Source organism: Fulmarus glacialis, unplaced genomic scaffold (assembly GCF_000690835.1).
Source record: "Fulmarus glacialis isolate BGI_N327 unplaced genomic scaffold, ASM69083v1 scaffold3473, whole genome shotgun sequence".
Lineage (NCBI taxonomy): Eukaryota > Metazoa > Chordata > Aves > Procellariiformes > Procellariidae > Fulmarus > Fulmarus glacialis.
In genome coordinates, this window is record NW_009203414.1 from 257 (window position 1) to 23,516 (window position 23,260).

General features: G+C 36.7%; 1 protein-coding gene across 1 annotated transcript in view; it reads left to right on the forward strand.

The window, feature by feature from the left end:
• Positions 1-708: 708 nt before the first annotated feature.
• The window catches only part of CENPF (centromere protein F, 350/400kDa), a 42,402-nt gene continuing 19,850 nt past the window's right edge, over positions 709-23,260 (forward strand). The window contains exons 1-9 of the mRNA XM_009574612.1: positions 709-908; positions 2,265-2,461; positions 4,702-4,817; positions 6,849-6,940; positions 9,637-9,904; positions 11,444-11,646; positions 14,370-14,495; positions 18,086-18,214; positions 19,782-19,904. Coding sequence (XP_009572907.1) covers positions 747-908; positions 2,265-2,461; positions 4,702-4,817; positions 6,849-6,940; positions 9,637-9,904; positions 11,444-11,646; positions 14,370-14,495; positions 18,086-18,214; positions 19,782-19,904 — 1,416 coding nt within the window. The 5' untranslated portion in view covers positions 709-746. The remainder of the gene's footprint in view (positions 909-2,264; positions 2,462-4,701; positions 4,818-6,848; positions 6,941-9,636; positions 9,905-11,443; positions 11,647-14,369; positions 14,496-18,085; positions 18,215-19,781; positions 19,905-23,260) is intronic.

Here is a 23,260-nt window from a genome sequence, read left to right on the forward strand (position 1 = left end):
GCCCCCCAGTCCTGGGTGGGCTCTGTCCGTCCGTCATTGACCTCTAGTTTTAGTTATTTTGAGGTAATTTCTCTCTCACAAATAATCTGTGGGCTGTGCTGGTGTCTTGAGAAAGTAAGCCCATGCCAGATCCTTTAAAGGCGGGGTCATTACAACAACAAAAAAATAAAATGGTATGAGTGTGTCAAACTTGTATTTAAGGACTAAGTGTCGTATAGCTGTTTCTGCCAGTAGAGAGCAGTGCCCCGAGCTCAGCAGTGTTGGTTTGAAAAACTTCTGTAAAAAAAGAAGCATAGCTGCCACCTAAAACAGAGCCATGGGTTTTCACAAGGCTTTCAGGTTAAACACCACCGAAGTACAATGCAGTCATAAGTGCTAATGACTTTCTGCAATGTGAACATCAAAATAAGCTGTGGAGAGAAACTTTCTGAAATACAGTAGTCAAATGCAATTATAAGAATATAAACCCTGTTGTTAGGAGATTGATTAACGTGAGGTTTTAAAATCTCATCTTAACTGGAGAGAAGTGTGTCAAAATAGGACCTAATATTAAAAGTTGCTGCTTGGTGTTTAGATCAGGAAGACTGCACAGTTGTGAAATACTGTATTCTAATCACTGCTAAGCTTGAAAATGCAATTTATTTGAAAGGGAGGCTTATTTAACCTCTTTCAAGGTCTAATTGTAGTTGTCTTTTTGTTTCAGGCATAGTACTATCCATTTTGTATTAAATAAGAATCCTGTCACTATGAGCTGGGCTGTGGAGGAATGGAAAGAAGGCCTCTCCCCCAGAGTCCTTCAGAAGATTCATGAGCTGGAAAGTCAAGTAGACAAGCTTAAAAAGGAGCGTCAGCAAAGACAATTCCAGTTAGAGTCTTTGGAGGCAGCTTTGCAAAAACAGAAACAGAAGGTAACATAGGTACTGCGGTCATTTCCTTAAAATGCCATTCTCCATGCCAAACACAGTTATAAAGATTTATTATCTGGTTGTTGTTAGGAGGTGGGTTAATGTTTTGCTTCTTCCCACTGACTGACCGGAAAGGTAGCATAGAAATATAAACTGCTTATCTTCATCTTACTTCATATTCATCATATTCTCCCTTCTGTTTAGTTCTCATTGACTGTTAATAGAATTCCTGCTTCCTATCTGTGTTTGGCATGATTGTCCATCTCTAGGTGTTTATGTTTACTTTGAGGCTTTCCTACATCTCTTTATGATTAGGAAAAGAAATTACTTTATTGTTATGTCTGTTGAAAATCTTGAGAATGACTAGGTGTGTTTTATATAACAGAACTGCACAGTTGACAGCCTCCTACTGTTTCACCTTGTCTGCAGATATCTATGATCTTTTACTTAGTTTATGTAATTCTCTTTATGTTTTTTTTTTCCTTGTAGGTACTGTATTTTGGGATTTGGTTTTCTTTTTCTTTTTTAGGGCTGTAATTTTACACCTCATCTGACTCTACCCTGTCAGCCCTCTAGTCAGGAAACCAGAGAGCCTCTTGGTCAGGGTGCTGCTATGCTTCAGATCAGAAGTGACCCATTTGGTTGAATTTTGTTTTGTAATGTTTGAATACAGCTCAGAGGCAATTTACAAAGGTTGCCTTTTATTCCCTTTAGGCTGCTACAACTTTCTAGCAAAACTTAAGCCTAGTAGCTTTCTTTGAGTTTCTTTCTGTGAGTTTGCAGGTACTTATTTCAACCATGCAGAGGAACTGCTGTGCTCCCCAAACAAAAAGAAGGGGTGCGCTTGAATAGGTGTGCTTTAAAACTCTCAGAAGCAGCAGCTAATACACACTACTTTCTAGTCAAAAGAATAACATTGTGCAAAGATGTAGTCTGACTTTAGCCTGCCCCTCAGAAGTTGGAGGGCAGGAGAGGGACATCTCTACTGCCAGGCTCTATTTCCAATTTCAAAGCTGTGACTCTTCATAATCATTGTGCATTCTTTGTTTAGTGAGTCAAGGTATTCTGGTCGCTAAAGTTGATAGGCTGGAAAGAGAAGTGAGATGACCAGTGAAGAATGCGGACTAGTGTGAATTATTAGTATTTAAGGATTGAGGAATTTTTTGATGAGCTTGTGTCTAGTCAATGAATAGAAATTGTTAATGTCACTGAGTTGAATTTTAGGAAGTGTGGTTTTGTTCACACCCAAGAATATTTAAACAATGTGTATATCTGAGGCTTTCAGTGCTCTCAGGACTTTTAAATGCTAGGAAGAAGTAAATTTTGTGTTACTAAAATAATGGTCTATATTCCAACTAGGTTGAAAGTGAAAAAAATGAAGCTGCAACACTAAAAAGAGAGAACCAGAGCTTGATGGAATTGTGTGATAGTCTTGAGAAAGCAAAGCAGAAAATTTCACATGATCTTCAAGTAAAAGAATCTCAAGTCAACATTCAGTCAGGGCAGCTGAATTCCAGCAAGAAAGACATCGAAAGGCTAGAACAAGAACTGAAAAGGTGAGGACTTGCTGTATGTCTCTAACCTATGTACAATGGTTATTTTCTCATGTTTTGCTTATTTAATGTGTCCTTCATGGTCTTTTAGTTTCTCTTCATCTCACACTTAATACAGATTTTGTGACCAAAATCTCAAAACATCGGCCTGTTTTTACATACAGACATGCATATACGGACTTCTACATAAATCTGTGTGCCACTTGAAGCAGTTAGCACTTATAGTTCCTGTTTAATTTGGGGAAATTCTGCAGTGTCATGTGAAAATGGAGCCATTCATTCTGTGATTTTAAACAAAACAAAAAACCCCAAACCAAAACAAAAAAAGCTAGCACAAGTGAGTTACTTGGCAAAAGTAACCTGCAAAGAGCTTGGAGTTGCAAGGAAAGTACATGGACAATTCAGTCTGTAAGATCAAGTCTACCAATAAAATATGACTGCTAGAAGAAAAAAAAAAAGCAATGGTGCTGTGACTGAATCACTGAATACAGTTGCTTTGATAAAGAAGTGCCTAATTCATAACACCTCAACTTGTAAACACTGTTACTGACACCGTGTGTATGTACTGTCTGTAGAGGTGGAATGCAATTCGTGTAATAAAAGAATCTTCTGTAATGCAGGCACATCTAAAATCCTTCATCTGAGGGTGCTACACAAATGGAACAGTTGCCCATAGCAAAGTGCATGTTGTCATCTATTAAACTTGCTCTCATATTAGAGGCACCCTCCATTCTTGAATAAAAGTATTTCTGAAACTTTGTGTTCGTCAGTAAGGCTGAGTATCCTGCCTATGCAATAAACTGTTGTGCTAGTACTAGTAATGTAGAATTACTGTCACAGAGAGGAGTGAGTCTGTGATACCAGGTTTCTTAATGGTTTGGTTTTGGTTTGTGGGTTGTTGTGTGTGTTGTGGGTTTGTTTTTTGTTTTTTTTTTTCCCATGGCCTGAAGTATGTCTGCTTCCTTTAACTTTTGGATGGTATGCCTCATACATGCCCTAATAGAAGCAAATAAATGGGAAACTGTGGTCTTTCTGTTTTTCCGTTTGTGCCCCATCCCCTCCCTCCCTCCCCCTGCCTGCCTTGGGAAAACTAAAGATAGTTAAAGTATTTGACTGCTGTGAGAAGATTCTAAATTTCAACAAAACAATTTATGGCATGTAGAAACACCAGCTTTGTGTAAGGAGTTGCTGAGATCCGTCAAAGAAGAATCTAGTGAGATTCAACAGGGTTGATAGACCCGCGCTCATGTTTTCTGTATCTGCTGTCAAATGTTTGGCCAGAGAGGTTGCAGGCTAAGGATAGGTGTCCCATTTATCCATTCCGATTCTAAATTAAGTCCAGTTTACTGAATTCTCTCCTTCCCATTATATTACTTTGCATAGCTGTCTACTACAAAAGATCATCAGTAGCTACATGTAGCTTGATTTAGGCAATTGGGTTTGCTTTTGTATTTGGTTCTGTTTTGTTTTATGCTGATGACTGATCATTTACCACTTCATAGCAATTGAAATGGGAGAGGAGTTCTTGGTGTTGTGCTGTAAAAGGGAGGGGGAAATGGAAAGGCAAGTTGTGGAGTCACTAGCGTGATGGGCTGTAGCCTGGAACCATTGTCTTATCAACCTCTGCTTGCTGGGCAGGACAAAAGTTGCTGTGTAATCTCCAAACTAGTTACCTGGTTTCATTGGATGAGCTTGTAACTCTTCATGCTCACAAAAGTCACTGGAATGGGTAGTCTGCTGTGGTGTTTTGGGTAGCAGTGTAAATGGTACATGTGAAAAATACACTGTTGGGTGGAGGGTATTCCCTTCCATTTTCATGAGGTATGCAGAGGTTTCTCAAAGTGTGCAGTATCAGAACACAGAATAAAAGTAGTATGTTTCCTACCATAAAGATGCTTCCTGAAGAGTAAGAGTTTTATATTTCCAGTGTTTACAGTGATTTGGGTGTGTTTAGCTGGACTACAGCTTCATACAGTGAGATCTTAAGCAGTTCTAACTGACTTTCATCTGTTTTGAGTTTGTTTGTTTGGGGTTTTTTTTAGCTTTGACTCCTATGTAATTGATTAATATGAAACTCTAAATAAAATATATTCTTCATATTTCTGTGTTACAGTACCTAAAAATTTTCAGTGGATGTATCTTGACTTGATCTTTAAACTAAGTTCTTATAATCATCTTAAAAATAGATAATTAACCTTTTAGTTTCCATTACTAATTTCTTCTTCTGCTTCTTTCCTGAACAGATACAAATGTGAGCTTGAGAGAAGTCAGCAAACATCGATTGCAGGAAACTTATCATTCAGTGGCACTCCACAGAAAAGTTTTACTGCTCCTTTAACACCAGTTCAAAGTCATAATGGTAAATTATTTTTTTCTTCATCTAGCACGGATAGTTTAACTGTCAGTTTTCTTGGAAGATGGAGGAGTATTTTGAACATTACACTTGTACTGAGTTGCCTAGTCCCTATTATATAGCTTATTATGAGAGTGTCTAATTCATAGCACCATAGGTTTCAAGTTTAAAAGTTATTAGTGCAGATTTGACACTTACTGCAAGTATTACATCTTGTCAGCGCTGCATTGATGGACATGGAATAGCAATAGGAATATCCATCAACAGACTGTAGCAATTTTCTGAATGCCTGTTCTTGGTGTCAGCTCTTCCCTTCATGTAGTGAAGAGTAAATTTCTTCTTTCATGTACCACAGGTACTTTAACTGAAGTTCAGTCAACAGTCATATGTGTTATTTCTTTAGAAAATTATTTTTTATTTAGACTATTGTTGTGCATGATAATCTGCACAATTTATGCACTGTATCAATTTCAAAGCATCACTTCTATCTTCAAATTAGTGACATCAAATAGATTTAAAATATTTGAATGAACTGGAAAAGCGAAGGGAAGTTTCCTTAACTGGAGAACTGTTCTGTAGCCAGACACCCTTATGCTGTCTATGCTGAAAAACTCTGGGTTCAATATTACGCCTGCTGTTTACCTCTTTCTTTGCTGTGAACAAATGTTCTGTGACTTTGGCATCTCAATCTTACTCCAATGGGAAATCTGAGATACTTTTTTGCACTTCTGTTCCTTTTAATTTCTTTATTCATAGCTGAAAAGGGCTACAGTAGTGGCAATATCAAGCATTCCACTAAGCGTGGCACTCCTGAAATGGGGATTAGATTAAAATGGCTTAAATAACTGTATTTAAAATGGTATTGCTGGGGAGGTTTTTTCCTTTGAAAGTGGGAGTCTTAAATTCTTTAAGATCATAGAATCATAGGATATCTCAAGTTGGAAGGGACCCACAAGGATCATGGAGTCCAACGCTCTGCTCCTTGCACAACTACCTAAAACTAAATCATATGACTAAGAGCATCATCCAGACACTCCTTGAACTCTGACAGGCTTGGTGCTGTGACCACTTCCCTGGGGAGCCTGTTCTAGTGACTGACCACCCTCTCAGTGAAGAACCTTTTCCTAATGTCCAATCTGAACTTCCCCATGTCCAATCTGAACTTCCCCTGATGCAGCTTCATTCCATTTCCTTGTGTCCCGTCACTGGTCACCAGAGAGAGGAGATCAGCACTTCCCTCTCCGCTGCCCCCCGCTTGAGGAAGTTGTAGCCTGTGATGAGGTCACCCTTCAGCCTTCTCTTCTCCAAGCTGAGCAAACCAGGTGACCTCAGCTACTCCTTGTAAGTCTTGCCCTTGAGACCTTTCACCATCTTGGTCGCCCTCCTCTGGACAAAACCTAATAGTTCGATGTTCTTCTTATATTGACGCACCCAAAACTGCACACAGTCCTGAAGGTGGGGCTGCACCAATGCAGTGTAAAGTGGGACAATCACCTCCCTCAACTGCTCCCTAGAATTCTACAAAGCATTCTAGTTCTAGGATTTTCCTGAGTTGTAGAATTATATACAAATTCAAGAAAAGGGAAGTAAGACTTTTGTTTTGGACTAATACGCTCCTCTTACAATTTCAGCAGAAGAATCCTAAATAAATTCTTTGCCCAATTCCTATATAATCTATATGTATGTGTATATATGTATATAATGTAACACATCTGTTATATTTTTTTTTAACATGCATATATATAATATATATACACACATACTTTTGAGACAGAGATTAAAAAAATAAAATTCTGGCATTGGATCCTTACTTTTAACAGTTGTGTTTTCATTCTAATGTCAAGTTCCAGATATCCCACCAGTATACTTTTGAGGTCTTAAATTACTGAATGTATTGTATATACAGTTGTTTCTTCCCCATGGTCTGACACTTCTGATAGCTGTTCATTTTTATCATTCCTGTGATAGCAATAGGCTGGAAAAGATTACCTATGTGCTAAGTTAGGTTATAAAGAAGTATTCATCGTGTCTTTGTAGATGCTAAGTTTGAAGAACTAGAAGAAAAATACAAGAAAGAAGTACAAGAAAGAAAAAAGCTAGAATTGGAACTGAGAACCATCCAGGTTAAAGTAAGTATCTCTTGAGAATGGTATGTGTGATACCTAAGAAAGTAACTACTGAGTGAACTTGGAAAATGGAGTGGAAAACTAGTGAAATATATTCTATATCCCTTAAAGTAGAATAAAAAAAAAAAAAGAATTAATTTGTGCTTACTGCGCTTCAGAAGTAATCTTGGAGAATCCAGAAAAGCCAGCATACTTGAATAGTAAAGGAAAGAAGGACATTAAAAATGAGAACACATCCTTCATAAACTGAAAGTCTCGTGCAAGCAAGGACAAGAGAAAACAGTGTCAGTTTTGCCAAGTTAAATATGATAGAATAATAAAATAACCTTGAAAAGATTATGAGAAATAACTCACCTAGCAAATAAAAATTTTTCAAACACATAAGTAGTAGGAACTGTATTAGGGAATCTCTGAGGCCAATAGATGATTAAGATGTGAAAGCCCTCAAGGTAAAAAGGGCCATTGCAGAAAAGCTGACATCATTTTTTATTTTGTATTTACTATCTAAAGGCTTAAAAAGTTTTCTGTATCAGAGCCTTTCTTTATTGGGGTTGAATCTATGGCATAGCCTCAAATTGAAAAGTCAGAAGTAGTCTTAAAATAGATTGATAAAATTAATAGTAGTAGAAAAAAAAAAAATCACCAGATACAGATAATATTTCCCCATGAAGGGGGGAAGGTGACAAGGATGATACCATTTTTTAAAAAAAGCTTACAGTGCTGATTCCTGGAAACGTAGTTTAGTCAGGCCAACTTTTTGTCCAGGGCAAATTGTAAGAAACTTAAAGCAATACGTTTATTGACACATATATAGGTATGGTGTATGGAAAAAAGATCAACCATTTATTTGTAAAGGGAAATCGTGCCTTACATTTTCAGAGTTTTTGGTTTTTTAAGAATAAATCAGAGAATGTGTGAATTCAGTGTGACTTGGTATAATGTCATTGGATATCCCAAAACACTGAAAAAATGAAACAATTTTGATAAGGGGGAGTTCTTCTTTGGAATTTAAAGGTAAAGATTGAGGGCAGTGGCAATAAATGGTGAGTTTTTACAGCTGGGGAATGATCAACAGTGGAGCCTGAAAAGGATTGGTAAAGAGAACTGTGATATTCAGCATATTCATTAGTGATCTGAAAAGGAGTTGAATAATATGGTTGAAGACAACACAGTATTTTTTTTAATACTAAATAATTGCAGTAATTAAGATGGTAAGTAAAATTCAGCATTAAAAAAAAAGTGAAGTAATGCATCTGGAAAACATAATCTGAACAATGCATACCCGGTACATCCAGGCTCCAAATTTAATGAAATTATTCCGAGAAGCAATTCTGTAATTATTGTGGCTAGTTCTTTGCTGAACACAATATTGAAGTTTTCAATGATGAAAAAGAATTTTTTAGGAAAAGAACTAAGAACTAATGAGAAAATATTCTTTGCCCATGTATAGCCAAATGGCTCTCACATCTTGAATATTCCTTTCAAATTCTGTTCATCTCATCTCCAAACAGATATGGCAGAAGTGGATGGTACAAAGATGAGCAGGGATCAAGAAAGGAAACAGGGAATGGTCATTTTCCTGCTTTTTATAAGGCATAATGGCAGTACCAGCTCTGCAGGCTCAGAACAAAAACTATTTTATTACACTGTACTGTGTTAAATGGCAGAACTCTTTGTCACAGAGTATTGTAAAAAGGCCAAAATGCAAACAGATCCAAAAGAGAAAGTACACGTACAGTATTTCAGTAAAAACATTTATTAATTCCCCTTAATTTCCTGCATTCAAACTTTTGTCTCAGAAACTCTGTAAATTTAAATGGCATATAAGGGGAATGATTACTATATGCATGGTTAGGTTTTTATGCTCTTTATCTATACACAAGTTACTTTACAGGATTGGACACAGCATTCTGGATATATAGATTTCTGGTTTTAGCACAGCTATTCCTACATAACAACATATTCTCTGGTTGGACTGAGAAGTCATACTGGGTATTACCTGGTTTAGGGCTTTAATTTAAAAAAAATCAAATGAGAGGCATTTGAAAATCCGGTTAAAAACTACAATAGGGGCTTTACTATTTGAGGGTTTTTTCCTCACTTAAGAAGGAGAGGAAAAAAAACCACCTAGTATTTTGGCTCTGTTTAATTTTTCTGTAGGAAGAGATTGAAAGCTGGTACCTGGCATAGTTTATTATTGCAATTTTGGAGTATTCTGTGTGTATAAGTTTAAATAAATAATTCTGAATTTACCTGTGTTTGTCCAGAAGAACTAAATGGGGGTCAGATATCAGATATGTTAGTCTAGACTTCTATATTTCTTGCAGCTTACTTATGTCAGTACTTGCCTGTAAAAATGTAGGCTTTGACTTTGAAAATTGTAGGAGGTAAATGATGAGATCTCTCTTGAAAAAGACAAAAATCTGGGTATGCTACTTGTAAAGATACACAGATCGAACTACTTTTTTTGAGATCCTTGTTTGTGTTTTTAAGAATCACCTATTTTTGGATACTTGGGCTAAAGTTATTTATGTAGTATAAAGAATAATTATATGAATCAGTAATTTGAACTGGTGGACGATGTGATGTTATTAAAATGTGAAATGATGACGACCTATTATCTACTTTTTAATAAATTATTTTGTTATATGTTGGATATGGAGATGTGTAAAGGTAGATCCTTTTTTTCTTGAACACAGAAAATAAATCAGTCTCATCCTCAAAGCTCTTTGAGTCACAGGGAGATTGCTCGGCATCAGGCTTCCTCATCTGTGTTTTCATGGCAACACGAAAAGATACCATCTAGAAGTCAAGAAACACCTTCAAGGGGAAGTTCTACAACATCCTCTTTTCCATGGGAAAAAGAAACAAATTCTAGTATAATATCAGAGAAGAATGAGTTCAACAACAGCTTTGCTGAGAATTTTAATTCTTCACTTATGATCCAGCTAAGAGCACAGAACCAAGGTATCTGATGTATTTCTTTAAAACCCAGAGGCAGTATCCTATATGGTTTCATGAAAGCTGGTGTGTGGATAGTAGAGAGGTATTGAAATTTGTGCTTGAGCTAGGAAAAGAGAAAGATACCTGTTGTTGCCTTTGGCAGCTAGCCCAGTTGGCTGCTGGTGTGTGTATTTTCAATGATCGGCCAGTACATAGAGATTATCCACAAGCTGTGGTATCTTTTACATAAGGGGTGTGAGAGTTAGAAGGTAGGATTTTGTATTTTTGGGGTGGGTAGGGGACATCATATAAAAGGAAAATGGCCTTCTCCAATAATTCCATTGCTCATGGAATAATTCTCTTAAAACAGAGTTAAACTCTTCAGGATTGCATTACATCTCACTGTTAAATTCAATTATATTGCTTCCGTAATTTTGTATGACTCTTGAGATTTATAGCTGAGCAACACCTGTGTTAAAAATTCATTGATTGAACATGCTTAATGTGTAACTGAGTTGGTCCATAATGGATGTTACTGGAAGCAATGAAGTATGGCGCAAAAAGTACAATGAAAAAGCAAGACATGATTTTGTATTGCACATATTGACATGAAGAAATACTTATTGCTGATATCTGGTAGTCGGAAGAGAGCAAATAGTCAGTTTATTGTGGATTTGGTGAACATTTACTTAAGCCTACTATTTGGACTCGCTTTTCCACTAACTGTTTCTTGCAGGACTGTTTTACAAGTTTCTGTACTCTCCAAACTGTTTATTCAAATACCTACATGTAAAACTTCAATCTAGGTGGCATTTTCAACTTGGAAGCCATATAAGTTTAGCATCAGGAAGACAGGTTTTTTTAACAAAAAGAATTACCAGATAATAATAATTCTGGATAACACTCCCTGTAGATGACTGATGTTTTCTGCTGTAAAATTATGTTGTGATTTTGGAAGGTAAACTCTTACTGATGTATATTGTGACCAGATCACTTAGTTTTGCTTTATATGTATGCTGCTTTGGGACAGGAAAAAGATTAAAATATGAAATACTGTATTTACGGGTGCCCAATAGCTGAAAAGCCTCTTGGAAGCAGAGGCTTACTGTTGCCCCAAACAATGTTTGTAGTGGATAGCTTTCCATTTAAAAATAAAAAAATTAAAATAGATATGTCAAGTGACATGTTTCTCTGTTTAAAAACAACAACAAAAATAAACAAACAAAAACAAACCAGCGAAGAACAAATTGTCTTTGCCTTTGCTAGGTCAGGCACAAATGCTGCATTTCGCTGTGTTCTCATATTAAGAAGTGGAAATTACGGATGAGAGTCAACTACCTTTCGGTCTTGATAGTTTTAGTCATTGATGTAGACGTAGAAGAGAGTTGAAGCTTTTGTTTTAGCTTGCTGAACATTTTACAGGGTGTCTGCCTGTGTCAGGAGCTTGAGTTATCACATATACTAAATATTTTAGAAGGTGTAGACACTTGGAAACTTGAGTACCTGGAAGACATACCTTTCAAAGCAGAAAGTATCCTTAATCTTTACTGCTTCTAAATTCAGAGTTAAATTCTACTGTTAAAGACCTAGAACAACAACTGCAAGCTCAAGAAAAAGTGAAGAAATCCCATATGAATAAACATCAAGAGACTGAACTGGAGCTGGACAGAATGAAGTTGGAATTAACAGAGAAGGATAAAGTTCTGAACAAAACCAGAGATAAACTGACTCAAATGAGAACACAACTTGACCAAGCTACCACACAGGTAAAATGTTGCATCACATATCTTCTGACTGTCCTTACAATTCATTCCCAGTATTAATGTGTGTCAGTTTTCAGCCATTTTATTAAGAACCAAGGTTCTCAGATAAGCTTCTTGAGCATTTGCTGAGGATCGAGTTTTGAGAAGTACATGTTAGTTTGATATATATTACCTGTAAAAATGTAGATACTCGTAAGCAGTCGCCCATTTTCTGGAAGGTTCTTATACAACCTGAAGAAATATTTTTCATCCTCAGGCAAGATTGACTGCAATTCTGAAAAATATTTTCTGATCAAGTTTCATAGAGCAACAATGACATCTGGTGGCAAGTTGTAACCTTAAATAGACTCCGTCATGCAACTTTAGCTGAATATCAGTATCTGTTGCTTATAGTACAGGATGTTGTGGGGGCATAGTCTTTGGATAGTTAATTACTTGTGTAAAATAAAATCTAGCTAAAAATGTCATGCAAGGTTGAGAATGTATGTAGTTTCTAAATGGGATTTCATGACCTAATCCTAAGGAGTTTGGATTCGTAGTAAAAAACCAATAGGATAGTACAATTTGCTTAGTCAAGAATTTAAAGTGTATTTAAATACATACATATAAAAATGTGAAATGCTCATAATCATGTGAAGAAAAGCATGCCAGTGTTTAAAATAACTTAATTCAAACTGCAGAAGATAACAAGTAAGAAGAGTTTTCTCTTTTTCTTGATTAATCAAGTTGCATTACCTTCCTAAAGTCCTTTTTCACAGCATTTGACAAATTTGAAAGTAGTGCACAGACGTCATAATTCCTTGAATTTTCATATTTACATCTATCTTTTTACTTTTTTTTCTACTACTTTGATTCATCTACAAGATAGGAAAAAAGACTTTCTGTGTGTATCTTCTCAGGGTATAATAATTGTTATCCGTCTTTGTTAGCAAGTTTCTACATGCTACCTAAGTATATTGGAAAACTGCTGTTTCCCACAACTCCTGTATTGGTCCTTGAAAAAATAAACCTTTGCATGTTGAGGGTTAACCAGTCTGCCTTTTGAGAGAGACAGCAACATTCGGCTATTGCTATCTCTGCGAGGAACTGGTTTAGGGGAAGTCTTGGCTGGGAGTGAGGTAAAATCATATTCTTGACACAGTCCACTGACTACATAAAGGCACTATCAGCGTGGTGAGTTTGTGGCAAGACACCCGTCCCAACCTAACAGCTCAATTCCTCTGAAAAAGTCTTTCTTTTAATCTATTTGATTCCCCAAATGACCTGATTCAACTTCCTAAACGATTAGGATATTACGTATTTAGTTTTGCCTTGTTAATTTTTCAATGGGTTTAAGAGACCTGACTTGTTTTACTAAGGAATCAAAGGGGCATTAAATCCAGCATAAGGGAAGGAGCAAGGTTGTATAGCTGGGAACACGCCTGGGGAAGGAGGAGGAGTAGGACTGACTGGCCCCATTTGAATTGAGGCGCAGGCCATCCTGAAGGTGCAGCACAGCATCTTGTCCCAGAAGGCTCCTTTGGTCCTGCCGTCTGAAGGTTGCTTCTTTCTGTTCTGTTTTGTCTTTCTCGCACTGAAATTGGATCTCTGCCTCCCCCCTGGGCTTTGGATGTAGAACTGCATTGAGATTGTGGACTTCGGTTTCCTGCCTTGTAGCTTGAATTTAATTTTGGCACACCTTTTGTGCACTTCTTTGTCACTGGTACTATTCACAGACCTTGACCACAGTACCTTCTCTGTGTTACAAGTATTTTCACATCTTGTGAGGTCTTCAGCCCTTCTGCAGGCAAGTTTCCATGTGATCTTAGAGGAGCTCATGACCCCTGGAGTCTGTGCCTAATAACCAGACATCCCAATACTACTACCTGCTTCTTATTTTCTTATGACACAGATGGACTATTGTTTCACTAACTCATTAAACAGCCCTTGATGCCATTTTCCTTACCACCTGGGGAAAAAAAAAATTGTACATATCTTGCATTAACAGATTGTTTTTGGAATAAAAATGTGGTTTTGTGTTCAGGGAGTTAAGTGGACATTGCTTCACTCTCTTAGGTAACGTAATATTAACATAATAAACTGACTTAGATAACAAGCTGACATACTCTTAATGTGGAGGTTAACCTAGAACACAGGCTATTGTTGTTGTGTTTTTTTTTTTTTTTTAAATTAAAGTTTAAATTGTGAAAAACACTCTTCTGTTGTTGTTGAAGGAGACTGAGATAGTTGCCTCTTTTTTTCCAATTCAAATCAATGTGCTGAATCACTCTGAAATTCAGTGGAATATCCAGTTATTTTCAGTCTAAATATGTAGTTGTTTAGCAGTTAGTGGTCATTCTTTAGTTCATAGCAACCTAAGGGACTGAAAAGATAATCTTTTTTTAGTGTCAGATACAGTACATTTCTGTAGACTGTCCAAGACACTGATTTTCTGAAGATGTTTTTATTTTTTTGTGTGTGTATACACATATGTGTATATACACACCTAACTATATACATATAAGTATATATATTCTCTCTTTATATATATATATACGTATTATCACTAACATAAGCAAGTATGAGTTTAGTACTTTGGATTGCTAAGAATTTATATGGCTAAAGTTGCACTGTAGGTTACATGAATGTTAGAACAATTGTAGTAGGTGAAATCAGTGTTTTTATAAATTTAAATAAAATGTCACTTGCATTTTGAACACTTGTAATTGATAACTAAATTATTATAGGTCCAAATGATGGAACAGAAGGTGAAAAGATTGTCAGAAGAACTGAATTGCCAAAGACAAAATTCTGAGAGTGCTCGTCAGTCTTTAGAACAGAAAATAAGGGCAAAGGAAAAGGAATACCAACAGGTAAGGCAAGAACTTTTTAATTTTGACTTCCTAAGGAGATGAAATCACATGGCTTAGTTTGTGTATCTGCTTTTCAGTTAATTGCAATCACATTTGATAGAGAGGCAGAAATTGCAACGGTAATTGAAAAACTGAAAACAAACATCCCAATAGAGGGGGGAGGCTGTTGTAGAGATGCAGAATTATGTTAGTATTCACTGGACAATAGAGAACGTGTGAGAGACCCAACTGAGATACAAATCCGTGAGAAACTAGGCTTCATTGTTCACAGAATTATGTATATATGAGTTCAAACTTAATAACTGACTCAGTTATTTCTGTGGAATCTGAGTTAATTTTTCATGCATCTCGCACACAAGAAAATAATGTCTTTAGGATTATATCTCTATTATTCTAATTTTCATTCGTGCTCATAAAATGGTAAAATCTGGGATTAGCATAAGTGTCTTTCGTTTCCTTTGTGCCAGCTCTTGCAGAGAAACAAAGTGTAGCAGTATCCCAGGAACTTTTCTGGAGTGAAGTTATGTTTAGCATTAACACTGATTTGGATTAGGTCTAAACTCTTTCGTATTTTTCTTCTTAAGATTAATACCATAATCAGTGTTAGGAAATCCAAGACATAGATTTGGAAGTGATAGTGCCATTTCAGATGGGCATTTTAAGTTTGCTTTAGGGATTGGGTAAGGGCATTGCCCTGAAGAAGACTGCTGTTGTGTCAGATGTTTAACCTGAAACACTTTCTCCAAGGTACATCCAGAAAGATAAAATAATTGGCAGAGGAATTCTGCTGGAGTGGCTGATGAACAGTGTTGCTACCAATGCTCTTGAGGGAAAATGTGGTTTCACAGTCTGTTAGTCTAGCTGCTAACCCAGGATCTCAAAGAGATACTGAACCTTGTCTAGAAGTGGTAAATAAGAACTGATCTTTGTATTTGAATATTTGTAGCATGAAAAGAACACTGTTGAAAGATTCAAATATAGCAGTCATTGTATTAATCAAAAGATGGGTTGGAAGGCCTGTGAACCTTCTATCATGGTTTTTCCTTACAAACCCAGTCCATACCGGCTCTGCTATGCCTGATGCATGCTGCTTGGGCACTGGCACTCTATTCAGTGGGATCATTTAAGAATATGGTATTTCTGAGACATTGTATCAGAGAAGCAGCACATCATCCTCCACATGGGTTGTTTGTTTAATGTTCGTTTATTTATAATATTTGGCTGTCAAGTCCAATTTAAAGGCTCTGTTTTACACATTCTGGCATCCAAATTTGTGTAATACTGTGGAAATTCTTATCTATCTGTGCATTTTCCTCAGGGAGGGATTCTTCCCTTCTGTGAAATCTAGATACTGGTGCTGGTCCTACTGAATTCCATCCTATAAAGCCTTGCTGGTGTGTTCCTTATTACATTTCTGTTTCTAGAAGGCAAGTGAGATCCAGGAATGCATTTCATGAACTTTCAGAAAGGCCTGAGAAGCTCCAGGCCTTGTTCCAAGATGGTAACACAGGCTAGTTTCAGAGTTGCGCTTGCATCAGGGCATAGTTTCCAATGTTCTCTCTCAAATTTTATTTAAATGTTTCCATCCAAGCTTCAAATTGAAAAGGTGAGATTTGTATCACCTTACTTCAGACATTTGAAATCTAGGTGTCCGTCTAAACCTGTTACTTAGACCTCTACTTTACTCTGAAGAGACAGAGGCACCTTCAGAAGGCAGGTTATTCCAGACACCTTAGATGTGGGTCTTCACTTCAGAGCTGGCAACGGAGGGAGCCTCCACTTTTAGCTTAGATGTGCATAACTAATTTTTTGACATCTAAAACTAGAGGAAGCACTTCTTCTGTTTGTTTTGAGCATTCATCTAAAGAAAGAAAGAAAGGTTTTCCGCAGTTTCTCTCTCATACTGTAGCACATAGGGCTTAGAAAGCAGAGTCTTTTCAGTCCATCAGCTCTAGAAATAATTATTGGAGTGCTTTGGGACTTAAAGACATGGAATTCATCATTTTATTAATAAGGAGTGCACTAGGGTCCAAAGGGCCTCCTTGCACGAGCTCAGAAAATGCTCCTGACCAGAGGTTTGCAGAAGAGCTCTTTGGAACTAATACATACTTTACTCAGCATTAGTTACTAGTGTCAACTACTGTGACACCTAGCTGGTGTCACATCTTTCCTTTCTAAGTTGTATAGTGCTTCTGTCGCCTTCTTTTGTGGGAATGCAGTTGCAGACTTATCTATATTGGGTTCTATGTAGAAAAATGCTAGATTTTTTATATGTATATATACACACACACACACACACACACACACACATACTAGCATTGATCTTTCTGGGTTTTCTGTTTATGACAGTTTCACACTCATCCATACTTTCCCTGATAAACAAGAACTGTTTGTTTACTGAATGTCTTACTGGTGTAGGAAGTGCTTGGGCCTGTTGTGCTGTTTTTGCTCTCGAGCAGAATGTAAGAGGTGCTGGCATTGTTTCACAGATATGACTGACTAAAATACACTTGACTTGTGTGCAGGGGATTCATGCACCTGGGAGCCAGAGCCACATTGCAGAAAATGTCAGCTCTAGTTCCTTCACGGTGAACGTTTCCTTTCTGTTGTTTGTTTTGGTTTGGTTTTTGTTTGCATTTTTTTCTTCCTTTTGCTTTGTTTTGTTTGACTGGTGACAGTATGGTACTGTGCCTTTTAGTGAAGCAGCTTGCCTGTATGAAGTAACTACGCCTATACTCTAAAACTAATAAGAGAAGCGCAAGAGCCTTTTCCCTTCACAAGGATCTTAGAATTTGTTAGTAGAGCATATTGCAACTTTTGCATAGCTATTATTGCTGATAAATATCCTGGTTTTTTCCTTCACTACTTTTTATTACCCTCATGCCTCTTATTGTTCTACATCCTAATAAACCGCTGAAATCTGTGCTGAATCACAACTATAAGGTCCAAAGGCATAGGAACAGTCCTCATAAGAAATAACAAGTACAGCTGTTTGTCCTAATGGATGCCTACTTGGCATGTCATAAGATCCACACGAACTATATTGTCCTTCTATAGATTTCAGGAAGTCTGTTTTGGGAACGCTATTTTTTGTGCAGTTTTCATGACTGCCCTTGTAAGATTATCTTGTTCCTCAGTCCCATGCTAGGTATTATTTTAAGACTATTTTTTAATTTTCCTAGGAAAAAATCAACCCTATAGTATGATAAATAATAGCAGAGATTAATTTGTTGACTTGTAGTGTAATATAATTCTTATATGAAACTTATCTTTAAGATGAAGAATTTTAATACCATTACTTTCACTAGTTTTAGATAATTTTTTTTTTTTCCTCCTTTTTGTGATAGGAATGTTGCTGTAATGGAGTTTTTAAGCAGATGACATAAATTGGGTTAGGGCCATTCTTACCCATGTGACATCTGCAGTATGCATCAAAGTTGTTTTTAAACTATTGTTCACTGTGTAAGAAAGTATCTCGGAGCAGGCAGTATCTGCTAATGAAAATCAGTTGTTATCACTCCAGTAACCAAAATAGAGAGTTCTTGCAGTTATGTGTTTTATTTCTTTGCTACTGTACCACTGTTTTCTAGGAACTCTCTTGTCAGCAACGTTCTTTACAAACACTGGATCAGCAGTTCAACCAGATAAGAAACAAACTGAATCAGGAGCTACAGCAAGCCAAAAATGACTTCAACGCTCTGCAGACAGAATTTGACAAAGTAGGCTTCTTTATATTAAAATCTTCTACTAGAGCTGGTATTTAGTTGTCTCAGCGGTACTGCCTTAATTTAGTTACACATAAAGCAAAAATTAATGTGGGGACTTGTATTAATGTTTTGTACAGTTTGTGTTAGCTGTTTTGTATTTACCATTTCTCACTGAAATACTATATATTTAAATGTGAATTACAGGCTCTTAAAAGTTTGGGGCTAGTCCACTTCCCACAGGGAAGGAGGTGCGAATGCTGAACAGTGCAGCTAAAATAAACCTGTGTGGGAGAGGAGCAGCTAAGGTTGAACACAAGAGAGAGACACCTTATATAGAAAATGTGCAGAGGTGCAGTTTGATGATGGAGCTAAACTGATCAACAGGTAGTTGCCCTTTGAAACAGCAGCCCCACTTCATACACCCTGGCCATGCACTCCTGGTACTTCTTTTTTAGCAGTGCTACTCCTCATGTGACCCTGCAGAGAGCTGATACAGGAGCTAAAAGAGCAAAGAAAAAATTATATATAAATTACCGTATGTGTACACAGGCATAAGTGTTTGCTCTCAGTTTAACTCCCTGAACTGGTTCTCCACATAATGAGATGAGTGTTGGGGCTTATGTAAGGAGGAACATCAGTACAAAGGAGGTCTTCCACAGCTTTGGCAGCAACTAGCTATTAGAACACATTAGTTGTCACAAAACCACAATTTTAAGGAAGTTAGAAAGCAGCACAAGCCTAAAGAGCAAGTGACCAGAAAAGAAGACCGTTTAAAAGCCTCAAAAACCCTTGAGAGCCCCTATAAAGCAGCAGAGCTAACTGAATTTCTAAAAAGGGCCACAAGTTTTTGAAAGTTATATTGAGAAGCCCCATTAGCAGGCAGGCTGAACTGAAACAGCATTTCTAAAACTGACAACAGCTTTCTTGTAGGCTTGTTTTATTTTTAGAATTATAGCCATGGGAATACATTCTGTCAAATGTTTTCAGTGGAGGTTTCTTTATATGCACATTCTTTTGTATATGCTTACTGAAGAAATTGATTTCATAGAGAGAAGAAGAGGTGCCTTTTAGTTCTTTCTCCAAGAAAGCTAATTTATTACCTAATGACCTCAGAACAGACTTTTCTCTTCCTTTTTTGACCTGATAGTGGCATTTCCTTCCTTTTTAATCTGGAGCGTTATAGGGCTATTTTGAAAGAGCTAAAACTTGTTTAGTTTTTATAAAATCTGTGTGAATGGAGCAATAAATACAGTTATGATCCTAACTTTCTGATTCTCATAGCTTAGCAAAAAGGCTATTACATTCCCAATCTCACTTGTATCCTACAGATATCATTGTGGTGATGTAGCTGCAATTTCAGACAGTCTAGAGACATACCATCTTTCTGGTCAGAGGCAAAGGAGTGAAAAGGCAACAAGCAGCTATTTTCTAAACCACAGTAAAGCAACCTTAGGTTCACGGTGGGATAAAACAATGTAGTTTAATTTTGTAATACAATGTTGGAGTTCAAGAATGGGAGTTTAAAAACAGAAGTTATATATTCCTGTGAATACAATGACTATTTTCAACATTCTTACAGGTAATGGCAGTGAAACAACGCTTGGAACATGATACCAGTGATCTCACCCAGAAGCTGTGCAGAGCAGAGCAGGCTTTATTAGCAGCCCGGGCTAAAGAAGCTGATTTTACAAGAAACTTTGAGGTAACCAATGCAGAAGAGCAGTTGATAGAATTAATAGCATAAATTGGCAATCTGTAAACACTAATACTGTCGAGCATTTGCTCACATAGCATATTTTCCCATAACCAATCTTTAAACACTTTTATGGATTATCTTAATAACGTATCTTAGTTGTAACACAAAATGAGGTCTTCACTAACGTCATGTAGATTAATGCAATTTGTGGAATTGACTGCGCGGTTAGGATTCATTGCTGTAACGCTGCTGATATGGTTCTAGTTCATGTTGGACTTATCTTTTATCAAAAATAGGTTTTTGTTTCAAGAGATTCTTGCTTTTAGTCCTGAGATAAAAATACATCAATGCTTGTCTGATTTTAAAAGTAAATTCTGGAATCATTGACTACTGCTTTGATGCACACTGCCAAACTCAGTGATTTTGTACAAAGACTTACTATATCTTCTTTAAAAACAAATGCATTTTTCTTAGAAGAAACAGAGTTCAACAAATATACGCTGCTGTAAAAACTTCCTCCAAATGAAGATAAATTCAGGGAAGTCGTTGGATGCTGCCATACTACCTCATATTCACACATGCAGAAATCTTTTCACTTTAATGTCTTCTTTGTCGTCTCAGGTATATTGTTTTGCCTTGGTGGCAATTAGAGCAGCTACACTTGAAATTGTTACAGTTGTGCCTCTAGAGATCTCTTAATGCAAATTTTATCCTTTATTTGGAGAATCAGAAGTAAAAAAGAAAGAGAGCTCAATACCTATGTAATTCATGTCACAGTTTGTTTTATTTAAACACTCTTATTTTGCTTGTGGCCTGTTGTCATGAGCAGATATAAAATAACCCGGCATAATTTCTGCCAAAAATTTCCCTGTCAAAATTCTATGAAAAAATTCAAAGTAAAATAGTGTTTTTTCTTCAGATCAGCACAAACATTGGTACAGCTTTAGTATATTGTGACACTTTAGGTACATTCGTGCTGGTAGATTACAACGTCTGGGAACATTCCCAGCTCTTGGAATGTGACTATTTATACTGTTAATTGCACTTTGTATTGGCCCAGCTGACTAGCACTCTTTCATACAATTCCCAGGCACAGTTTGGGAGTTCACATGAGCCTGGGACCATTCCCAGCAAGCAGTTTGGTTAGAGCCACCTGTTTTGGAAGATAGAAGACTTTAGTGGTACAGATATGGGCTGTTCCATGCCACTTGGCCTCGAAGCCAGATAGTGGTTCTTGAAACCTATTTAGTAAATAAATGTAACGAGTGCCTTCCAGTGGTAAGGCTAATCAAGATAATTTTTGTTCTTCCAATGTATCCCAGAGGAGGAAAGCCTCCATCAAGCTTCTGCACATTCTTAATGCAATCTTTCATATTTTTAGACAAAAAAAAAGATAGTTTATATCAGATATTGTGGCTTCATGCCCTTTCTGGCTTTGAAATTATGGAATGAGGTTAGATTTTATACAGTTTTTTGAGATCCCATTGTCAGAGAGCATCTAATTTGTGGAAATACCTCTTTTGCTGCAAATTCTTGGGAGTGCTTCATTTTATCTACCAGTCTTGTATCCATCTTACTAGGCTGTAACTATAGTCAGATTTTTTTCTTCATATTTGTTTGTCTTGGTCAGACAATTGAACAGCTGGTGACTGTGATGTTGTATTAGAACATGACCAATAAATTTATAAAGAAGCTTAATCTGGGGTAGATTGTAATATTTAGAGATCAGTAACACTATGGTTCTCTATCTTAAGACTCGCACATGAGAAAGCATGGTATATGTCAGTAGAACTTAGGGTAATGCTTGTCTTCTTCACTTTCATAAGTAAGTATAATGCAAAAAATTACATTGAATTGTTTTGAAGTCTTGGAGGCTTTGTTGACAGTAGATTTTGTTTATAGCGAAAGAAAACAAGAGTGAGATTGGCATTTCTTTTCCTTTATTAAAGGGAAATTGTTGCGGTCTTATGTTAATGGTCTAACTACCCAGTGGAGAATACAGTTGTTTTCAACTGGTTAATCCACTGCTGTGTTTAGTTCTTACTGTATAAGAAGATTGGTGTTTCAAAAAAGTTGCAAAACAGATACACTTGTGAGACATGCAGGATATGCTTAGCCTAAGGACTACTAAGCTTTGCAATGGTGATATCTCAATAGCTTAGCAGTTCTGGCATCTTAGCATATGGTTTATATTTTGATGGTGCCAGCAAGCCCATAACTATTCTTGGAAAAATTGATCAGTCAGTTCCTAATCTGCTCATAAGCCTGTCCCATGAAGAGTTTCTCTAGAATAATAGTACTACCTGTATATAGGTTCTCGAGTTTGCTTTGGTTTGGTTTTTCCTTTTTCAAGGGACAATTGCAGAATGGCTAACTTGAGTAATACAAAGTAAAAGTAGAATCGATAACTGGATTGAAACCAAATTGATTCTTTTGCTTATAGCTTTGGAAAATATAAATGACTAGTTACTATCAGATACTTAGTCCATTAAATTATGGGTTCCTGGGTTTTGCTGAGTGCTGCTTATTGGGAATGTTTGCACCAAATAAAAATAATGGGACCTTTCAGCCATTTTAATTCCTTAAACTTGTTTGTTTTTCTTTTCATAGATTTTCTAATGAACAGACTTGTTTAGTTTGTGTTCTTGTATTGCATCTGCATATGGTGCTTTGAATGCAATAAGTTTGGACACTTCTTTGAAAAATTATTGCTAAGATTACTAGAAAACTTCATTGAAACTTGTATGTGACTGGATGTTTGGTTGTTTTTTTTTTTTAAACTGTGGGTAGGGAACGCTATGAGTAGAAGGGAAGGTAACTGCTAGTGACAGTGATAATTTTAATCATGTTCTGAGGGTAATTTATTTATGTTGTTGCAAAAACAAGCCTGCCGTGCCAGCAAGCTTTTAATTTTTTTCATCCAGACCTTTCCATTTCTTGAGCTTGGCTTTTGTGAAATGCTGTCCATCTGCTAGTAGTAAACGGATGAATAATTGACGGCCTGTTTCCAATTGGACCATGCCAGTTCCATGCCATCTGTTGTCCAGCAGCACAGGAGTCTGGAGAAAAAGGATTAGTTTCTTTAAAAGAACTTTTATTTGGCTTCCTAGATGCAATGTAGTTACATAGTTTTGTTTATGTTTTGGTTTGTTTGTTTGTTTTTTTAAAACTCAAATTTATTTGGAAGAAAATACTCCTAATGGCAAAACAACCCTCTGAAAGAGTAAGCACTTCTAAATAAAATTTGATCAGTGTTGCCATGATGATGATGTTCAGTGGAGAGAGAACTACTCGCTACATGAGATGATAGGTGAAATCTGATCTATAAATTTCTTGTTAATTTTGATGCTATTGCAGGGATT